The following is a 16,782-nucleotide window of genomic DNA, read 5'->3' as shown; positions in this document are numbered from 1 at the left end:
GCATGTTGTGAGACTTCTTTCCCAAGGCTGTCAATGGTCTTCAGTGTCTCATTCAGGTGAACCATGTCATTCCTGTGAGTTTCTTCCAACCAGGACAGGAAACCATTCAAGGTCAGTCGCATGAGAGCCTCATACAGGAGCTTGTGTAGTCGCACTGCCCTGTTGTACTTGCGGCCATCCATAACACCAGCAATTGAGCCTTCTGCAATCATGCCAGACTCAATGCAGAGGTCTTTGAGTCCAGCATCTTGGAAACGCTTTCCTATTATTGCCAGCAGTGTGCAGATGGTGTGGAATACCCCAAGCCTAACGATGATATCATGGAACTTGTCATGGTGTTTCCATGTGATCTCGACAGCCTTCGCATACAGGGCTTGGTCAAAGACACAGACAATCTTCCTCAGGCCTAAGCACTGCATGATGCTCAGTGACTGGTTAAGCACCTCGTTGACAGTAGACATTTGTGTCGCTGGAGCATTGATGGTAGGCAGATAGCCTATATTGTCGGGGATGACCGTCATCTCTCCTCGAGTCAGGATGTTGAAGCCTGTCCAGCTGCTGACTGACTGTTCTTCTTGTTGTGACATGCGTGCTAGGACCCAAAGAAGGTTTTTCTCTCTGGCAAGCTTAGTATTGGCTGCAGTATCGGCATCTGACTTTTTGCTTTGTGGTGGCCCTACCCGTTGTCCAGCATTGTAAGTTGGTAACATTGGTGGGGGTCCATCAATGCTTCTCTTCTTTGTTTTGGGAACAGTGGGCATGGGTTGGACAGGAAGTGGGTTGACTGGCTTTGCTTGCACAGCAATCCCATTGACTCTGTGAGATGTTCCCTCACCACTGACAGTTTCTTCAAGACGGTCGATATTGTCCCAGGCTAAAGTTGTGAATATGCCAGGATGGATGTTAGCTGGAAGGGCAATGCCACTCCCTGATGATGAGAGTTTCTGGAGACACAGGGCAGTGTTGATCTCTTCCATCTGTGAATAGGACACACTGTGACCAAGTCGGTTGAGGATGTTTATCAACTCTACATTTCCTGTCAACGATTTGACACTGAATGGCAGAACAATGTGCTTGGAAGGCTTGGTATTTCCACATGTCACTGCATATACTATGTCATGGCCAAATGACTGCAGAAGGCACTGCACTCTCTGGGATGCATGATCAGGATCATTTGAGCCTGTGAGTAGAGAGTACAGGAAGATAATGAGCGACTCTGGAATGGTAGGACATTCTGCTTCTGGTTTGACAGGTTTGACAGGTTTAAGGAACATCTTGACTTTTAATGTCTGCTCTCAATTTGATGGCTGCTTTGGCTATAACATCTTGTGTACTGACACTTTTCAGGGTCTGCAGCTCCCTTTTTAGAGACTGATTTTCTTTGGCAAGTTCCCTCATGGACAAATTATCGGGATAGAGGAGGAATTTTCCTTTCTCATCAGGGAATATCTGCAAGGCTCCGGCAAACTCACTCTCCAGGTTTCGCCTTATGTGCTTCTTGGTTGATTCCTTGACTTGGGCAATGCCTTGGGAGTTCATTGAAGCTACCAGTCTAGAAGAGAGATCAGTCATTGTCATCACTTGAGGATTGCCAAAAAGCTCCATCCTGATGAAGAGGAACAGCTCATTGTATGCCTTATTCACAGCAGCTTCATACTGGGCTGCAGCATCATCATCTTCATTGCTGGCAACCTCTCCTTTGGAAACCTCTTCTTTGGTGTAAAGTCTATAGCATGACCTGTGGTAGTGCCTTTCAGCTGCTACAAGGTCTCTACTCACAATGGCAACGATTCTGCTGTCCCTTTTCTTTGTGGCTGCACTCCTGATCTTTGCATCAGCTCGCAGTTCTCGACACTGCACCAGTACTTCTTTCGTATTCTGTCTCTTGGAATATTTGCTGTTTTTCTGACAAAATATGCACTCTGCATCATAAGTCCTAGATGTACTTGGAGCATGTCGAGCTACTCTCTTAGATTGTTTCTCTTCAGCAGAGACACAACTTTTCTTTTCTTTTGCAAGGAGGCCATCAAGAATTTGCTTCATAGTGAAGATACTGCGACACTTTCTGTGGTAGTAGATTGCTGGAATCTGTCCCTCAGGAATGTCTTTTGCCAGTTTCAAAACTGGTGCATGATTTCGTATCTGAGACGCCCTGAGCAGAGTTATCCATGAGTCGACACTTTGTAGTGAAACCAGCTTATCTGTATCATCAGAACAGTGGATAATGCACTCCACCCGTGGGCGCTTTGGTATTGGGTAAAAACTTGCTTGTTCACCAGTGGCCATATTCAGTCAGTTTTCACCTGCCACATACAAACAAATACATGTAACTTAGGTGTATGAACACTACTAAAACAAAGTTTACTTTGCTTCACCAGCGTCATATTACCATTATTTATCTTACATAGCCACAAATAGATACATTACCTAGTTGCTATGCAACAGCTGTATTTTGTCCACATGAGGCCGCTAAAATCAACACAAGATGAAAGTTCCTCGTAGCCACTTTAACTAATCATATTAACATATACATTAAAAGAACATGCTAACATTATGGGAAATTAGCTTACAATCTTCTCCAGAGTGAGACAAGAAGATAGATACCAGTTTCCTCTATATGTGTTTAGTAGAAAGCTATCTGGCTGCACGTTAGCCTAGCTTAGCACAATGAATGGAAGTACACAGTACTGGTTATCCTTGGTTGTTGGCCAACTAAGAACTGTCCCAGAGTTTAAGCTAGGCTAATCAGTACCAGGGGTGTTGAAATGCTATATTTGTAAAAATCTGGGCAAATACACAATCGTGAGAGGCACAGAAACAGGTTTCCTGAAAGAAAAATGAAATAGCTGCTCATTTGGAAAGGTTATCGTGTATTATTTTACTTCTGTTAGTGTAACAAATAAAATGGCACCAGTGAAGTTGTGTCACCTTGGGTGATATCGATATCTGGTCTGACCCATGGACTAACTGGCTTTGGTCTAGTTAGTTTCTTAGTAATAATGCCCTTCTAATTTAAGGTTCACAATCACCTCACACAATGAAATAGTATAGGTATATTATACATTTCCTGAATCTTTACAGTCCTGTGAGTATTCCAGTTTTTGTGTTTTGTGTCCCTGATATTCCTAGATGCCACAGGGCTAAAAGAAAGTATATAGTTTAGGCGAACATTGCAGAAAGATGTGTGTTATTGACGGGTTGAAGAGCTCAAGTGACCTCTATATTTGTGAGAAATATCCACAACAGGGCTTGAATGAAAGCTAAGAAGGTCCCCTTTAAAATGATACCAAAGACAATATTATAGAACATTGAAAAATGTCCTGACCATGAGGCTAAACCAGGATATGCACCAGCGTCTAAAATGCAATTTACTTTAGGGGGTGGTTAACTTCATGAGCTGATAACTGTGATACAGCTGCCACTCAGGAATGGTTATCATACCAAAATATCATCTACAGACATGGATCCTTTCAAAAATTATAAGTAAGTTTTGCCACCTTGAGTGTACCGAAATAGGAAATTTTGGGCTCTGGCCCATGGACTACCTGTTGTCCTCCACGCCGACGCCCATGGCCACTAGTGAGCGCCGGCCTTGGCGTTTCCCGACGAGCTGAAATTGCACGGGGAGGTGCACTTTTTCGCCCTGGCCCGAACTTTGCATGGTAAAAGTACAGGCCGGGCTCCTGTCTCCGACCGGGGGTTGCCGCGGCGACCACCATGGAGTCACCAGGTGGTGGCGTGTGGGGGTGGGCAGGGGTGAGCGCGGACGCGCAGTGCTGCTGTTGGCTGGCCAGGAAGAACTTGTCAGCTTCTTCAGCTAGCTTGCAGCAACCGGTAATGCTGGTGTTAGCCAAAGCGGTCTGCACCTGAGCAGGCAGTTGTCGCAGAAACAGTTGGACAAAGAGGAAATCAGGTGTGTGCGCCGGTCCCAGCAGATTCAGCATTTTGTCCATGAGCTCGGATGGCTTGCTGTCGCCCAAGCCTTGCAGAGAAAAGAGACGGTGGGCCCTCTCGGCGTCGGAAAGTTCAAAAACCTTCAGGAGCTGATCTTTGAGCCCCTTGTATTTGTCTGCCGCCGGAGGATTTGTAAGGAGACTCACCACTCTAGTTGCAGTCGAACACCCGAGCTCCGATACCACGTAGTAGTATTTAGTAGCATCGTCTGTTATTTTGCGGATAGCAAACTGCGCTTCCGCCTGGGCGAACCATGTCGTTGCCGATGACTCCCAGAACTCTGGCAATTTGAGAGAAACCGCGTTGATTTCGTCAACCATGTTCGTTCGAAAGATTGTCTCTGATAACTACCAAGAGACAAACGTCGGGGTCACCAGTGTAGAGGAGCTCAACCAGGAGTCGTGACAACTTTCTCTTTCGGCTACACAACGTGCACCATTTATTCCTTCACCATTGCAACGACAACAAAAACCCGCGCAGCGGAAGTGTGTCACTGTAAACCCGAACCGAGGAAACAGCAGCTGTAAACTAACGTTCCTACTAGCTCAATAAGGGGAATTATGTAGCTCCATAACCACTACACACTCAGGATTTTACTATGTGAGAAGAATTACCACCTCCATTCTAGCAAGCTCGAGTTCCTCGCCTTAAAGTGGGCGATCTGCGATAAGTTTAGGGACTACCTGTATTACGCACCCACATTCACTGTATACACAGATAATAATCCCCTAATTTACGTTTAAGCACGGCCAAGTTAAATGCTGTCGGACACCGCTGGGTGGGTGAGTTGGCCGACAGGCCAGGCAAGGCAAATATTGATGCTGATACCTTCTCTTGGTATCCACTGAAACTCCAATACCACATGAGAGAATACACAGAGACCATGCCCCCCGATGTCATCTCCGCCGTCTAGCAAGGGGACAAAGCCAAAAGAGATGAGGATGTGCTATGGGTGGCAGCATTACGGCTGGGTTCCATTGATGATGACTCACCTCCTACGAGCACGCCCATGTACACCCCAGAGGACATCAGAGCTGCGCAGAAAGATGATGTGTCTATCTGGGAACTGATAACCTTAAAACAAAGAGGATGGAATCCTAATGATAAAGACAAGAGACAGATGGGACTGGAAACACGAAGACTGATACATGAGTGGAACAAACTCAGACTTGACAAGGGAATTCTGTACCGGCAGACAGAACAACAACTCGTTCTTCCCAAGACGCTCAAGTCCACTGTACTAAAACACCTGCACGATGACATGGGACACATCGGGGCTGACAAAGTCATCCACCTGGCGAGGCAGAGGTTTTAATGGCCATTCATGCAGCGAGAAATTGAAGATTATGTCATTCGCCAGTGCCAATGTATCAAACAGAAGCGACCCACCATCCCAGAGAAAGCACCAATGGGCTCGATTACAACCAACAGTCCCTTTGAGTTCACTTCTGTTGATTATCCCCATCTCGAACCAAGCCGAGGAGGTTACGAGTACATCTTGGTCCTGGTAGATCACTTCACAGGATTTGCACAAGCCTACCCGACTAAGGACAAGTCAGGCAAAACTGCAGCGGAGAAGATTTTCTATGACTTTATTCCACGCTCCGGGTAACCCCAAAGCTACATCACGATCAAGGCCCATTCTCGGACCACCCCCTATCACCCGCAGGGGAACCCTGTTGAGCGCCTATATAGGACGCTTCTTCAGATGCTCCACACCCTGCAGGAGGAAAAAAACTGAGTGGAAAGATCACCTGCCAAACATGGTCCACGCTTACACTTGCACACGTCACGAAGCTACAGACTACTCACCCTTCTTCCTCCTGTTTGGAAGAGCTCCGCGGTTGCCTATCGATTTGCTCTTTGATCACGAACCTGAGCAGCAGGCACAGAACCGACAGGAATATGCACAGAAATGGGCTTCTCGGATGCAGGAGGCATATAAGATTGCATCGGAAAACAGCAAAAGTGTTCAGCGAAAGGAAAAAAACTATGATCGAGGTGTCAAGGGAATCATGCTTCAACCCGGTGATCATGTACTCGTCAGAAATACACTCACTGGCCACTTTATTAGGTACACCTTCCTAGTACCGGGTTGAACCCCCTTTTGCCTTCAGAACTGCCTTAATCCTTTGTGGCATAGATTCAACAAGGTACTGGAAACATTCCTCAGAGAGTTTGGTCCATATTGACATGATAGCATCACGCAGTTGCTGCAGATTTGTCGGCTGCACATCCATGATGCGAATCTCCCGGTCCACCACATCCCAAAGGTGCTCTATTGGATTGAGATCTGGTGACTGTGGAGGCCATTTGAGTACAGTGAACTCATTGTCATGTTCAAGAAACCAGTCTGAGATGATTCGAGCTTTATGACATGGCGCGTTATCCTGCTGGAAGTAGCCATCAGAAGATGGGAACACTGTGGTCATAAAGGGATGGACATGGTCAGCAACAATACTCAGGTAGGCTGTGGTGTTGACACGATGCTCAATTGGTACTAAGGGGCCCAAAGTGTGACAAGAAAATATCCCCCACACCATTACACCACCACCACCAGCCTGAACCGTTGATACAAGGCAGGATGGATCCATGCTTTCATGTTGTTGACGCAAAATTCTGATCCTACCATCCGAATGTCGCAGCAGAAATCGAGACGACTCATCAGACCAGGCAACGTTTTTCCAATCTTCTATTGCCCAATTTTGGTGAGCCTGTGCGAATTGTAGCCTCACTTTCCTGTTCTTAGCTGACAGGAGTATCACCGGTGTTGTCTTCTGCTGCTGTAGCCCATCTGCCTCAAGGTTCGACGTGTTGTGCGTTCAGAGATGCTCTTCTGCATACCTCGGTTGTAATGAGTGGTTATTTGAGTTACTGTTGCCTTTCTGTCAGCTCGAACCAGTCTGGCCATTCTCCTCTGACCTCTGGCATCAACAAGGCATTTTCGCCCACAGAACTGCCGCTCACTGGATATTTTCTCTTTTTCGGACCATTCTCTGTAAACCCTAGAGATGGTTGTGCGTGAAAATCCCAGTAGATCAGCAGTTTCTGAAATACTCAGACCAGCCCGTCTGGCACCAACAACCATGCCACGTTCAAAGTCACTTAAATCACCTTTCTTCCCCATTCTGATGCTCGGTTTGAACTGCAGCAGATCGTCTTGACCATGTCTACATGCCTAAATGCATTGAGTTGCTGCCATGTGATTGGTTGATTAGAAATTTGCGTTAACGAGCAGTTGGACAGGTGTGCCTAATAAAGTGGCCAGTGAGTGTATATCTGAGAGAGGCGGTCCAGGCAAACTTCACGCGTATTGGGAGGAGAAGGTCCACCGCGGGGTTGAAAGCCTGGGAGATGGTCCGGTGTACAGAGTTCAAGCAGAGACCGGGGAGGGACACCCCCCCCCCGTGTACGTGTATCCGCTGGCTGGTTGTGGTGGGCTGGTCTGGGTAAAAAACTCCAAGGCCATTTTTTTAGTCCCAGTCCGTCCCTGGGATGGATGGATGGATAGATAGATAGATAGATAGATAGATAGATAGATAGATAGATAGATAGATAGATAGATAGATAGATAGATAGATAGATAGATAGATAGATAGATAGATTTGATTCATCTGGATGATTGGTACTCACTCTTCCGATAGCTGCAGCACGTTGCCTCAGAAAGTTAGCTTAGTTTTAGCGTTCGTTTACTTCTAATGAACAACACACAAATACACACAAACACTTCCTCTCGATCTCTATACTCGTTATCTCAGGCAGATTATGGGTCTTTTTTTTCACTGAAGTTCTTTGCAAAAATTTCCTTCGCAAAGTGCCTTAAAACCGCAAAAAATATCACTCCTAGAAACAGATGAGGGGAAAACATAATCACACAAATGCAATATGCAATTTTAGACACTAGATAGCGCACTAGGCTTAGACATTAGATAGAGGTAAACGTTTACCACAAGAATCGACTTTCTAATATAAATGAAAGATGATGTCCGAACTTTTTTGATGCGTGCTCAAATATCCAGGTGTAGAATCCCAGAAAAGTTGAATCGGTTCAATTGGAAACACGGTTTAGTGGCAGAACCTTATGTCCAGATGAAGGTTTAGTGGGATAAACTTATGTCTAGATGAAGGTTTAGTTGGATAAACTTGTGTCCAGATGAAGGTTTAGTTGGATAAACTTGTGTCCAGAAGAAGGTTTAGTGGGATAAACTTGTGTCCAGATGAAGGTTTAGTGGGATAAATTTATGTCCAGAAGAAGGTTTAGTGGGATAAACTTGTGTCCAGAAGAAGGTTTAGTGGCAGAACATTGTATCCAGATGAAGGTTTAGTGGGAGAAGCTTGTGTCCAGATGAAGCTTTAGTGGGAGAAGCTTGTGTCCAGATGAAGGTTTAGTGGGAGAAGCTTGTGTCCAGATGAAGGTTTAGTGGCAGAACATTGTATCCAGATGAAGGTTTAGTGGGAGAAGCTTTTGTCCAGATGAAGGTTTAGTGGCAGAACATTGTATCCAGATGAAGGTTTAGTGGGAGATCCTTGTGTCCAGATGAAGGTTTAGTGGCAGAACATTGTATCCAGATGAAGGTTTAGTGGGAGAAGCTTGTGTCCAGATGAAGGTTTAGTGGGAGAACCTTGTGTCCAGATGAAGGTTTAGTGGCAGAACCTTGTGTCCAGATGAAGGTTTAGTGGCAGAAACTTGTGTCCAGATGAAGGTTTAGTGGCGGAACCTTGTGTTCACATGAGGGTTTAGTGGGAGAAACTTGTGTCCAGATGAAGGTTTAGTGGCAGAACCTTCTGTCCAGATGAAGGTTTAGTGGGAGAAGTTTGTGTCCAGATGAAGGTTTAGTGGGAGATCATTGTGTCCAGATGAAGGTTTAGTGTGAGAAACTTGTATCCAGATGGAGGATTAGTGGGAGAACCTTGAATCCAGGTGAAGGTTTAGTGGGAGAACCTTGAATCCAGATGAATTGATTCAGCTTTTGTTAGATGTCTGAATTAATTTTTTAAACGGAAGTTGAATGAAAACACAAGTTTTGCTCCAGCCTGTAGATGTACTAGCATACAGCAAACAATAACATCAAAAACACCATCAGTACCAACGACAATAGCAATAGCAATAGTTGGTGAAAACCCATTCGACTTGAAAATATGTTAGAAATAGATTTAAAAGTAACCAAAGAAGACTATTATTAAGATGGATGTACTGTTTGTTTGTTTTTTAAAGACATTTTTAAGATCGTACCAAATATGCAATTTACTCCAAAAACCACATCCAAGGATACAGGGCATAGAACTCACCAATTTGAAAAAGGACGGGGACAGTGCCTCATTTTCACCAATTTATTTTGGCCAGCAAAACATGCTAACGTTTCGGCCTGCTGCTACAGGCTCTGGCCTGTAACAGCAGGCGTTGGATGTGGGTTTTGAAGTATATGTTATTTGGGTTTAACACCACAGTAAGAGTTTCTTTTTGGGAAGGCGCATCCAACTCCTCCATTCCAAAATGCAATTTACCCCGTCAGGATATTTTGCACTAGCGACTTTGCAGCCCTGACTTGGTCATGTTTCAGGATGTGCGGAGTACTGAGGCCGGGCTATGCCTTACACTTGATCCGTAAATCATTAAAATCAGCATGACTGAATGAGTGAATGAATAAGTAGGTGGACAGGGAAGAGGGAGGCACTGCTGAAGCCTACTCAACAGAAAGGCATATTGCAGTACAAACACTCCGGGTAATTAGAAAATATAAAATGTGATTGTCCCCCTTTGTAAGCATTGTACATGAGGCCTACAGGGCTCCGGGCAGTACTCCGTATGAAGAACATCCAGCCAGGCAGATGTTCAGGTACAGACTACATACATAAACTCTCACTCAACAACAGAACTGCTTCCTAAAATTAGCCGGTGTATGCGTGCGGGGTGCGCGTACGCGTGAGTGTGTGTACGTGGGTGCGCGCGCACGGCCGTTACAAAATACGCAGTTTGCCTTTTTCTCATAGTTGTGAAAAAAAGATACAGTTACATCCGGATTAAAAACGCTCTATTTGTCTTTTCTTAATGCGAGCCAGATGTTGCGTCCAATTCCCCGCTGTCGCTCAAAGGGCTCCCGACCAATCAGCGTGTCCCCTGCAGCGTCAAACTCCGCCCCTCATCCCAACCCTCCCTCTCCTTCGAGATCGGACATCGGGAAGTCCGAGGTGTGGGAGTGATTTAGAGTTTAGCCGCAGCACCGTCCCATCTCCTGCTCTCCAACATCCCACTGGCAAGGCTGGCCTCTTGCCGCTCTCTCCCGGAGCACCAGCTCGTCCGCTCGCCTGCGCCTGTGGGAACCTCCTTTACGCCTCGCTACGTGCAAACTTGTTGAGGCTTCCCAGCCGGCTGTGGGATGGCGAGAGAGAAGTTTGGGCTGTATCTGCTGTGCGTGTGGTGGAGCGCGTCCGTGGGCGCCGCCGTCCAGAGAGCCGATATGTTTCCTTACGGGCCCCTGGCTGGAGATCTGTCGCTGGCCGAGGGCGACGATGAAACCTCCAGAGTCCTGTCGCTGGCCAAACCCCTCTACTTTTACGGTTCCCAGTTCACCGAGCTATACGTGAGTATGAGATCTTACCACTAAGGAGGGGCTGGACAGTAAAGATATGATCGGCAATGACCCGGGGCTGGCTGAGATCGATTTTCTCTTAGCGGAAATTCATTTTAAATACAAAAATCCACTTCACTGCAACCACCCAGCTGATGTTCCTTTCCACTGCACTAGGTGCCAATACCATCTGCTGCTACTCCCTGACTACATCTGTTACAAGGATGTGTTGCGCTTTAGCTCGTCTTGTTTTCATTTGGTGCTGAATGGCTACATTTAAGCTCAGTTAGCCTCCGTGCTGTACCTCATACTGTACCTCATGCTGTACCTCATACTGTACCTCATGCTGTACCTCATGCTGTACCTCATACTGTACCTCATACTGTACCTCATGCTGTACCTCATACTGTACCTCATACTGTACCTCACTGTACCTCATTCTGTACCTCATGCTCTACCTCATACTGTACCTCATGCTCTACCTCATACTATACCTCATGCTGTACCTCATGCTGTACCTCATGCTGTACCTCATACTGTACCTCATACTGTACCTCATGCTGTACCTCATACTGTACCTCATGCTCTACCTCATACTGTACCTCATACTGTACCTCATGCTGTACCTCATACTGTACCTCATACTGTACCTCATGCTGTACCTCATACTGTACCTCATGCTCTACCTCATACTGTACCTCATGCTGTACCTCATACTGTACCTCATGCTGTACCTCATACTGTACCTCATACTGTACCTCATGCTGTACCTCATGCTGTACCTCATGCTGTACCTCATGCTGTACCTCATACTGTACCTCATGCTCTACCTCATACTGTACCTCATGCTGTACCTCATGCTGTACCTCATACTGTACCTCATGCTGTACCTCATACTGTACCTCATACTGTACCTCATGCTGTACCTCATACTGTACCTCATGCTCTACCTCATACTATACCTCAGAGCATTCTGAGGAGCTCTTTCCACTCTGTATTTTGTGACTCGGAGCTCCCACGTTGGGAATTTCAAAGCCAGTCGAGGACCGGTTAGAGGCAAACACAGATACCGGCTGACTCTAATCTAAACTGCTCATACTTTTCATTTCGCAAATTGCTGTGCAAGTGCGCGGGATAGCAGGTCCATGACGCAGGTGTGCGGTCATGTGTTCATACAGAACAGGTGAAGAAAGAGACGTGGTGTTAGTGCAGTTTAGTGAAATATGTGAAAAGCACCTGTGTAAACTAGAAAAATGCTTTTCCACAGAAAAAAGCGTGTGAATGCTGAGCTGCGGAAAGAAATCGCGAAAGCATTGCTGAAAATGGATAAATAGGAAAAGTCAGAAAGTCACTAGCCTACCTGAAATACCTGGAATGTGAAATGGCTGAATATTTTGAAAGTTGTAAAGCTATTGTAACGTGCATTGATAAGTAGATACGTTGGCCACTGGCCGACGGATCTGACCCTTTAGTCGAGCGGTTAGCGACGTCTCCTGCGGTGCGAGCGATACGGGTTCGCGTCTCGGCCGCGGCAGTTCCTGTGTTTGCCCCGCCCCCCCTACCCGAATTTGCTACAGTATAAAAAACTGAAAAAGTTGCCATAATGTGCTAAATAGTTTGATTGTTAAATGTTTTCTGTAGTTTAAAGTATGAAAACGTGGAAGTGGTGTCACTAATAAAAAACTGCAAAGCAACAGTGTGGCATTCACACTAATTAGCCTGGCAGTTGAGTTTCAAATTGATATGTGACGTCACAATAGGACTGAACATTCTAACAGGCAAAGTGTATGGCAGAAACTTTAGAGCTGAATTGTTCAAAAACTATAAAATATTTTAAAAATCTGAATAGGATTCTGAAAGAGCTGAATGTCCTGAACTGTTTAAGCTTTAAATGGGGTTTCTAGCTCAAAAAAAGAAAGAGGAGATACAGTTCAAGGTGATGAGGGTTTCAACCTTTCCCCATAGACTGTCATTGTTTTGAAAAAGTAGAAAAAGCTTAATATGTCTAAAAGTATAAAAGATTTCAAAAAACCGAAATGTGGGCCTTAATTGGCTTAAAGAGATTAACATTTTGATACCTGAATGGTTTCATTGGCTAAAAGTATGAAGGAGTAAAAGAGGTGGAAAGGTTGCAAAAGTCCCCCATTGACTCCCATTCAAAAAATGGCTGAAAAAAGTTGACTATTTCAAAAAGTATAAAAGGCATGAAAAATCTGAAAGGGGAGCACGAATGTCCTTAATGAGATGAACATCTTGATAGTTGAATGGTTTCAGTAGCTAAAAGTATGAAGGAGCTACAAAGTGTCAGAAAGCAGTGGTGTGAATGGCCCCCCAGCATGCACTCTGGTGAAGCGCAGCCCGGCTCTGGCCCGTGACTGCGGTTAATACTGCGGAATGAACCAGTGCGGATGAAGCTGCTGTTAGATGGATGCTGGCTGACGATATGGACCAGGGCAGTGTGTACTTCTCTCTGACTGCAGATAGTGATCACTCAGTTGCTATTACCATAACAGTCATTACATGTTGTCATGCATGAGCTGGTTTTTGAACGATATGAGGGGGACTAGAAGTCTTGCAAATTGCAACAACATTCAAATGTTAGTGGATTATGTGTCTGCTTAGTGTGTAACGCTGCTGCCACACAGACTGACTGAGTCTTCCTCCACGTGTGTGTATATATATATATATATATGTGTGTGTGTGTGTGTGTGTGTGTGTGTGTGTGTGTGTGTGTGTGTGTGTGTGTGTGTGTGTGTGTGTGTGTTGATTGTTTCATTTGTGTCATGATACACATGTGCTGCCTCGAGGAAGTGACCATGAGCCTGGCGCGTGAGCGCCCCGCGGCAGATGTCCCGGAACGCAGACCATTTGAGCTGCAGCGCGGGCTCCCTGCCCTCCGCCACGGTCTGGTTTCCTCGAGAGCGTCCTGCCCACTTCCCTCTCATTAGGTGCACCCTTTCAAAAGCCGGGCAGCCATTTGCTGCCCGTCAGCGGTTGGTCTACTGTGCGTTAAGAGCTTCCGGGAGATAAGCGATGCGTGGAGCCTCTGGTGGAGGCCTTACTTCATGTGCCCCATCCGTTTAGACGTCACCCAGGATACCGACCCTCTGATGACGTCAGAAGTGGCCAGCAGCACAACTTCCGCCTCGCAGTCACTCCTTTACTCTGACACACAGCAAGGGCAAGGGCAAGGGCAAGGGCAAGGGCAAGGGCAAGGGCAAGGGCAAGGGCAAGGGCAGCGCAGCATGTTCTGAAGAGCATATAAGATAGAGCGAGGGCGTTCGCACTAGAACGACCAAGGTGGTCATTTTGACCGTTTTGGATATTCAAAGTTTAATAACTTTGTGGGGGGAAAAAAACAAAAACGGGCGCTCCCTGAATGCTGATTGTAGGGAATTGGGAGGGGGGCAGCCCGGGAACGTGAATCTGGGTCTCCGGCACCACAGCGACTACATTAACCAGTCGACTACAGGACCCGACCCGTTAACTAGGGGCTAGCGAGTCTGTCCACCGTGGGCGCGGCTGGACATCGGAGCACAGGAGAGCCACGCATATCAATAGCTCCGATAACGACGGGCGCAGCCAAACATCGGTACACAAAAGAGCCACTCATATCTATGGCTCTGTTAGCGACGGGCGTTGGTAAACATCGGGACACAAAGAGCCATGGACATCTATAGCTCTGACAACGACTCGAAGGGGATAAATTCTGAGTCGCATCAGCAGCCAGTCAGACTAGCTTGGTCTAGTCAGAAAGGCACGAACTGAGGAAGCCTCTTGGATGAGAGGTGAAACGTCTTCACATATATATATACAGTGCATCCGGAAAGTATTCACACCCCTTCACTTTCCCCACATGTTGTTATGTTACAGCCTTATTCCAAAATGGATTAAATTCCTTTTTTTCCTCATCAATCTACACACAATACCCCATAATGACAAAGTGAAAAAGGTTTTGTAGAAATTTTTGCAAATTTATTAAAAATAAAAACTGAAATATTGCATGTACATAAGTATTCACACCCTTTGCTATGACACTCAAAATTGAGCTCAGGTTCATCCTGTTTCCTCTGATCATCCTTGAGATGTTTCTACATCTTGATTGGAGTCCACCTCTAGTAAATTCAATGGATGGGACATGATTTGGAAAGGCACACACCTGTCTATATAAGGTCCCACTGTTGACAGTGCATGTCAGAGCAGAAACCAAGCCATGAAGTCAAAGGAATTGTCTGTGGACCTCCGAGACAGGATTGTATTGAGGCACAGATCTGGGGAAGGGTACGAAAAAATTTCTACAGCCATGTAGTCTCAGACCATGAGAAACAAGATTCTCTGGTCTGATGAAACCAAGATTGAACTCTTTGGCCTGAATGCCAAACGTCACGTCTGGAGGAAACCAGGCACCTCTCATCACCTTGCTAATACCATGCCTACAGTGAAGCATGGTGGTGGCAGCATCATGCTGTGGGGATGTTCTTCAGTGGCAGGAACTGGGAGACTAGTCAGGATCGAGGGAAAGATGAATGGAGCAAAGTACAGAGAGATCCTTGATGAAAACCTGCTCCAGAGCGCTCAGGACCTCAGACTGGGGCGAAGGTTTACCTTTCAACACGACAACGACCCTAAGCACACAGCCAAGACAACGAAGGAGTGGCTTCGGGACAAGTCTGTGAATGTCCTTGAGTGGCCCAGCCAGAGCCCAGACTTGAACCCCATTGAACATCTCTGGAAAGACCTGAAAATAGCTGTGCAGCGACGCTCCCCATCTGACCTTACAGAGCTGGAGAGGATCTGCAGAGAAGAGTGGGAGAAATACCCCAAATATAGGTGTGCCAAGCTTGTAGCTTCATACCCAAGAAGACTTGAGGCTGTAATCGCTGCCAAGGGTGCCTCAACCAAGTACTGAGTAAAGGGTGTGAATACTTATGTACATGCAATATTTCAGTTTGTTATTTTTAATAAACTTGCAAAAATTTCAACAAAACCTTTTTCCCTTTGTCATTATGGGGTATTGTGTGTAGATTGATGAGGGGGAAAAAGGAATTTAATCCATTTTGGAATAAGGCTGTAACATAACAACATGTGGGGAAAGGGAAGGGGTGGGAATACTTCCCGGATGCGCTGTATACCAAGTCCAGTCGCACTTGATTATTCAACTCCTTTGGGTGTTTGAAAAATAGCATTAAAGTTGTTAAAATGTTAATTTTGGTGTCAGTTAGTTTCATAACAGACACATTAGCATATGTAAATGCACTAATATCTCAAGTGGATATTTATCTTGACAGATGGTAGATTTTAAAAACCGGCGGTCATTTTGACCGCCCATGGTGGTTTTAGGTAGGAGTGAACCCCAGTTGTGCTCCTGCCTGCACCCCTGACAAACAGCTGGAGTGGGTCTCCGTCCGTGTGCCGCCCCATGGCTGCCAGTGTGTGCAGAGGACGGGTGAAATGCAGAGGAGGAGTTTTATTGTACGTATGTACAGCGGCAATACAAGTGTCTTCTTCTTCTCTCCTTTTGGCTGGACTCCAACAGTGGATCCAGCCCGGCACATGCGGTTGGTTGTCTATGAGTGACTGGATGAGTGACGCAGTGAACATTGGTCGAGTTGGCGTTTCCCCGTTGGCAGCGCGAACAGTTTTCTATTACGTCATCAATTGTCGCTGAAGTGACGTCGAAACAGCCGCTTTCTAACAGTGGTCACACAGAAACAGCCGTTTAGTTACCGTAGTCGCAGTCCAGCCATTATAAGCGTTAACCCCGGCTTGTTTTCTTTCTCCCTAGGTGGCCACCAATGGAATAATCTCAGCCCAGGACCTCCCCATGGAGAAGCAGTACGTTGATGATGGCCTCCCGACAGACTTCCCCGTGATCGCCCCCTTCCTGGCAGACATCGACACCAGCGGAGGCAGAGGACAGATTTATTATAGACTGACCGAGACCCCCAGTGTCCTGAACAGACTGGCACAGGTAACCTGTCTGTCTGTCTATCTGTGTGACTTTCTGTCTGTCTGTCTGTCTGTCTGTCTGTCTGCATGTCTGTCTATCTGTGTGACTTTCTGTCTGTCTGTCTGTCTATCTGTGTGACTTTCTGTCTGTCTGTCTGTCTGTCTGTCTGCATGTCTGTCTGTCTGTCTATCTGTGTGACTTTCTGTCTGTCTATCTGTGTGACTTTCTGTCTGTCTGTCTGTCTGTCTGTCTGTCTGTCTGTCTGTCTGTCTGTCTGTCTGTCTGTCTGTCTGTCTGTCTATCTATCTA

At 46.2% G+C, this 16,782-nt stretch overlaps 1 protein-coding gene across 1 annotated transcript in view; it reads left to right on the top strand.

The window, feature by feature from the left end:
• The first annotated feature begins 10,174 nt into the window (after nt 1-10,174).
• nid2a (nidogen 2a (osteonidogen)) overlaps nt 10,175-16,782 on the top strand; it is a 231,038-nt gene continuing 224,430 nt past the window's right edge. Inside the window, exons 1-2 of the mRNA XM_056301042.1 lie at nt 10,175-10,535; nt 16,309-16,494. Coding sequence (XP_056157017.1) covers nt 10,332-10,535; nt 16,309-16,494 — 390 coding nt within the window. The 5' untranslated portion in view covers nt 10,175-10,331. The remainder of the gene's footprint in view (nt 10,536-16,308; nt 16,495-16,782) is intronic.

Source organism: Lampris incognitus, chromosome 21 (assembly GCF_029633865.1).
Source record: "Lampris incognitus isolate fLamInc1 chromosome 21, fLamInc1.hap2, whole genome shotgun sequence".
Taxonomy (NCBI): Eukaryota; Metazoa; Chordata; class Actinopteri; order Lampriformes; family Lampridae; genus Lampris; species Lampris incognitus.
Note: the sequence above shows the minus strand (reverse complement) of the source record. Positions and strands in the feature narration are given on the sequence as shown.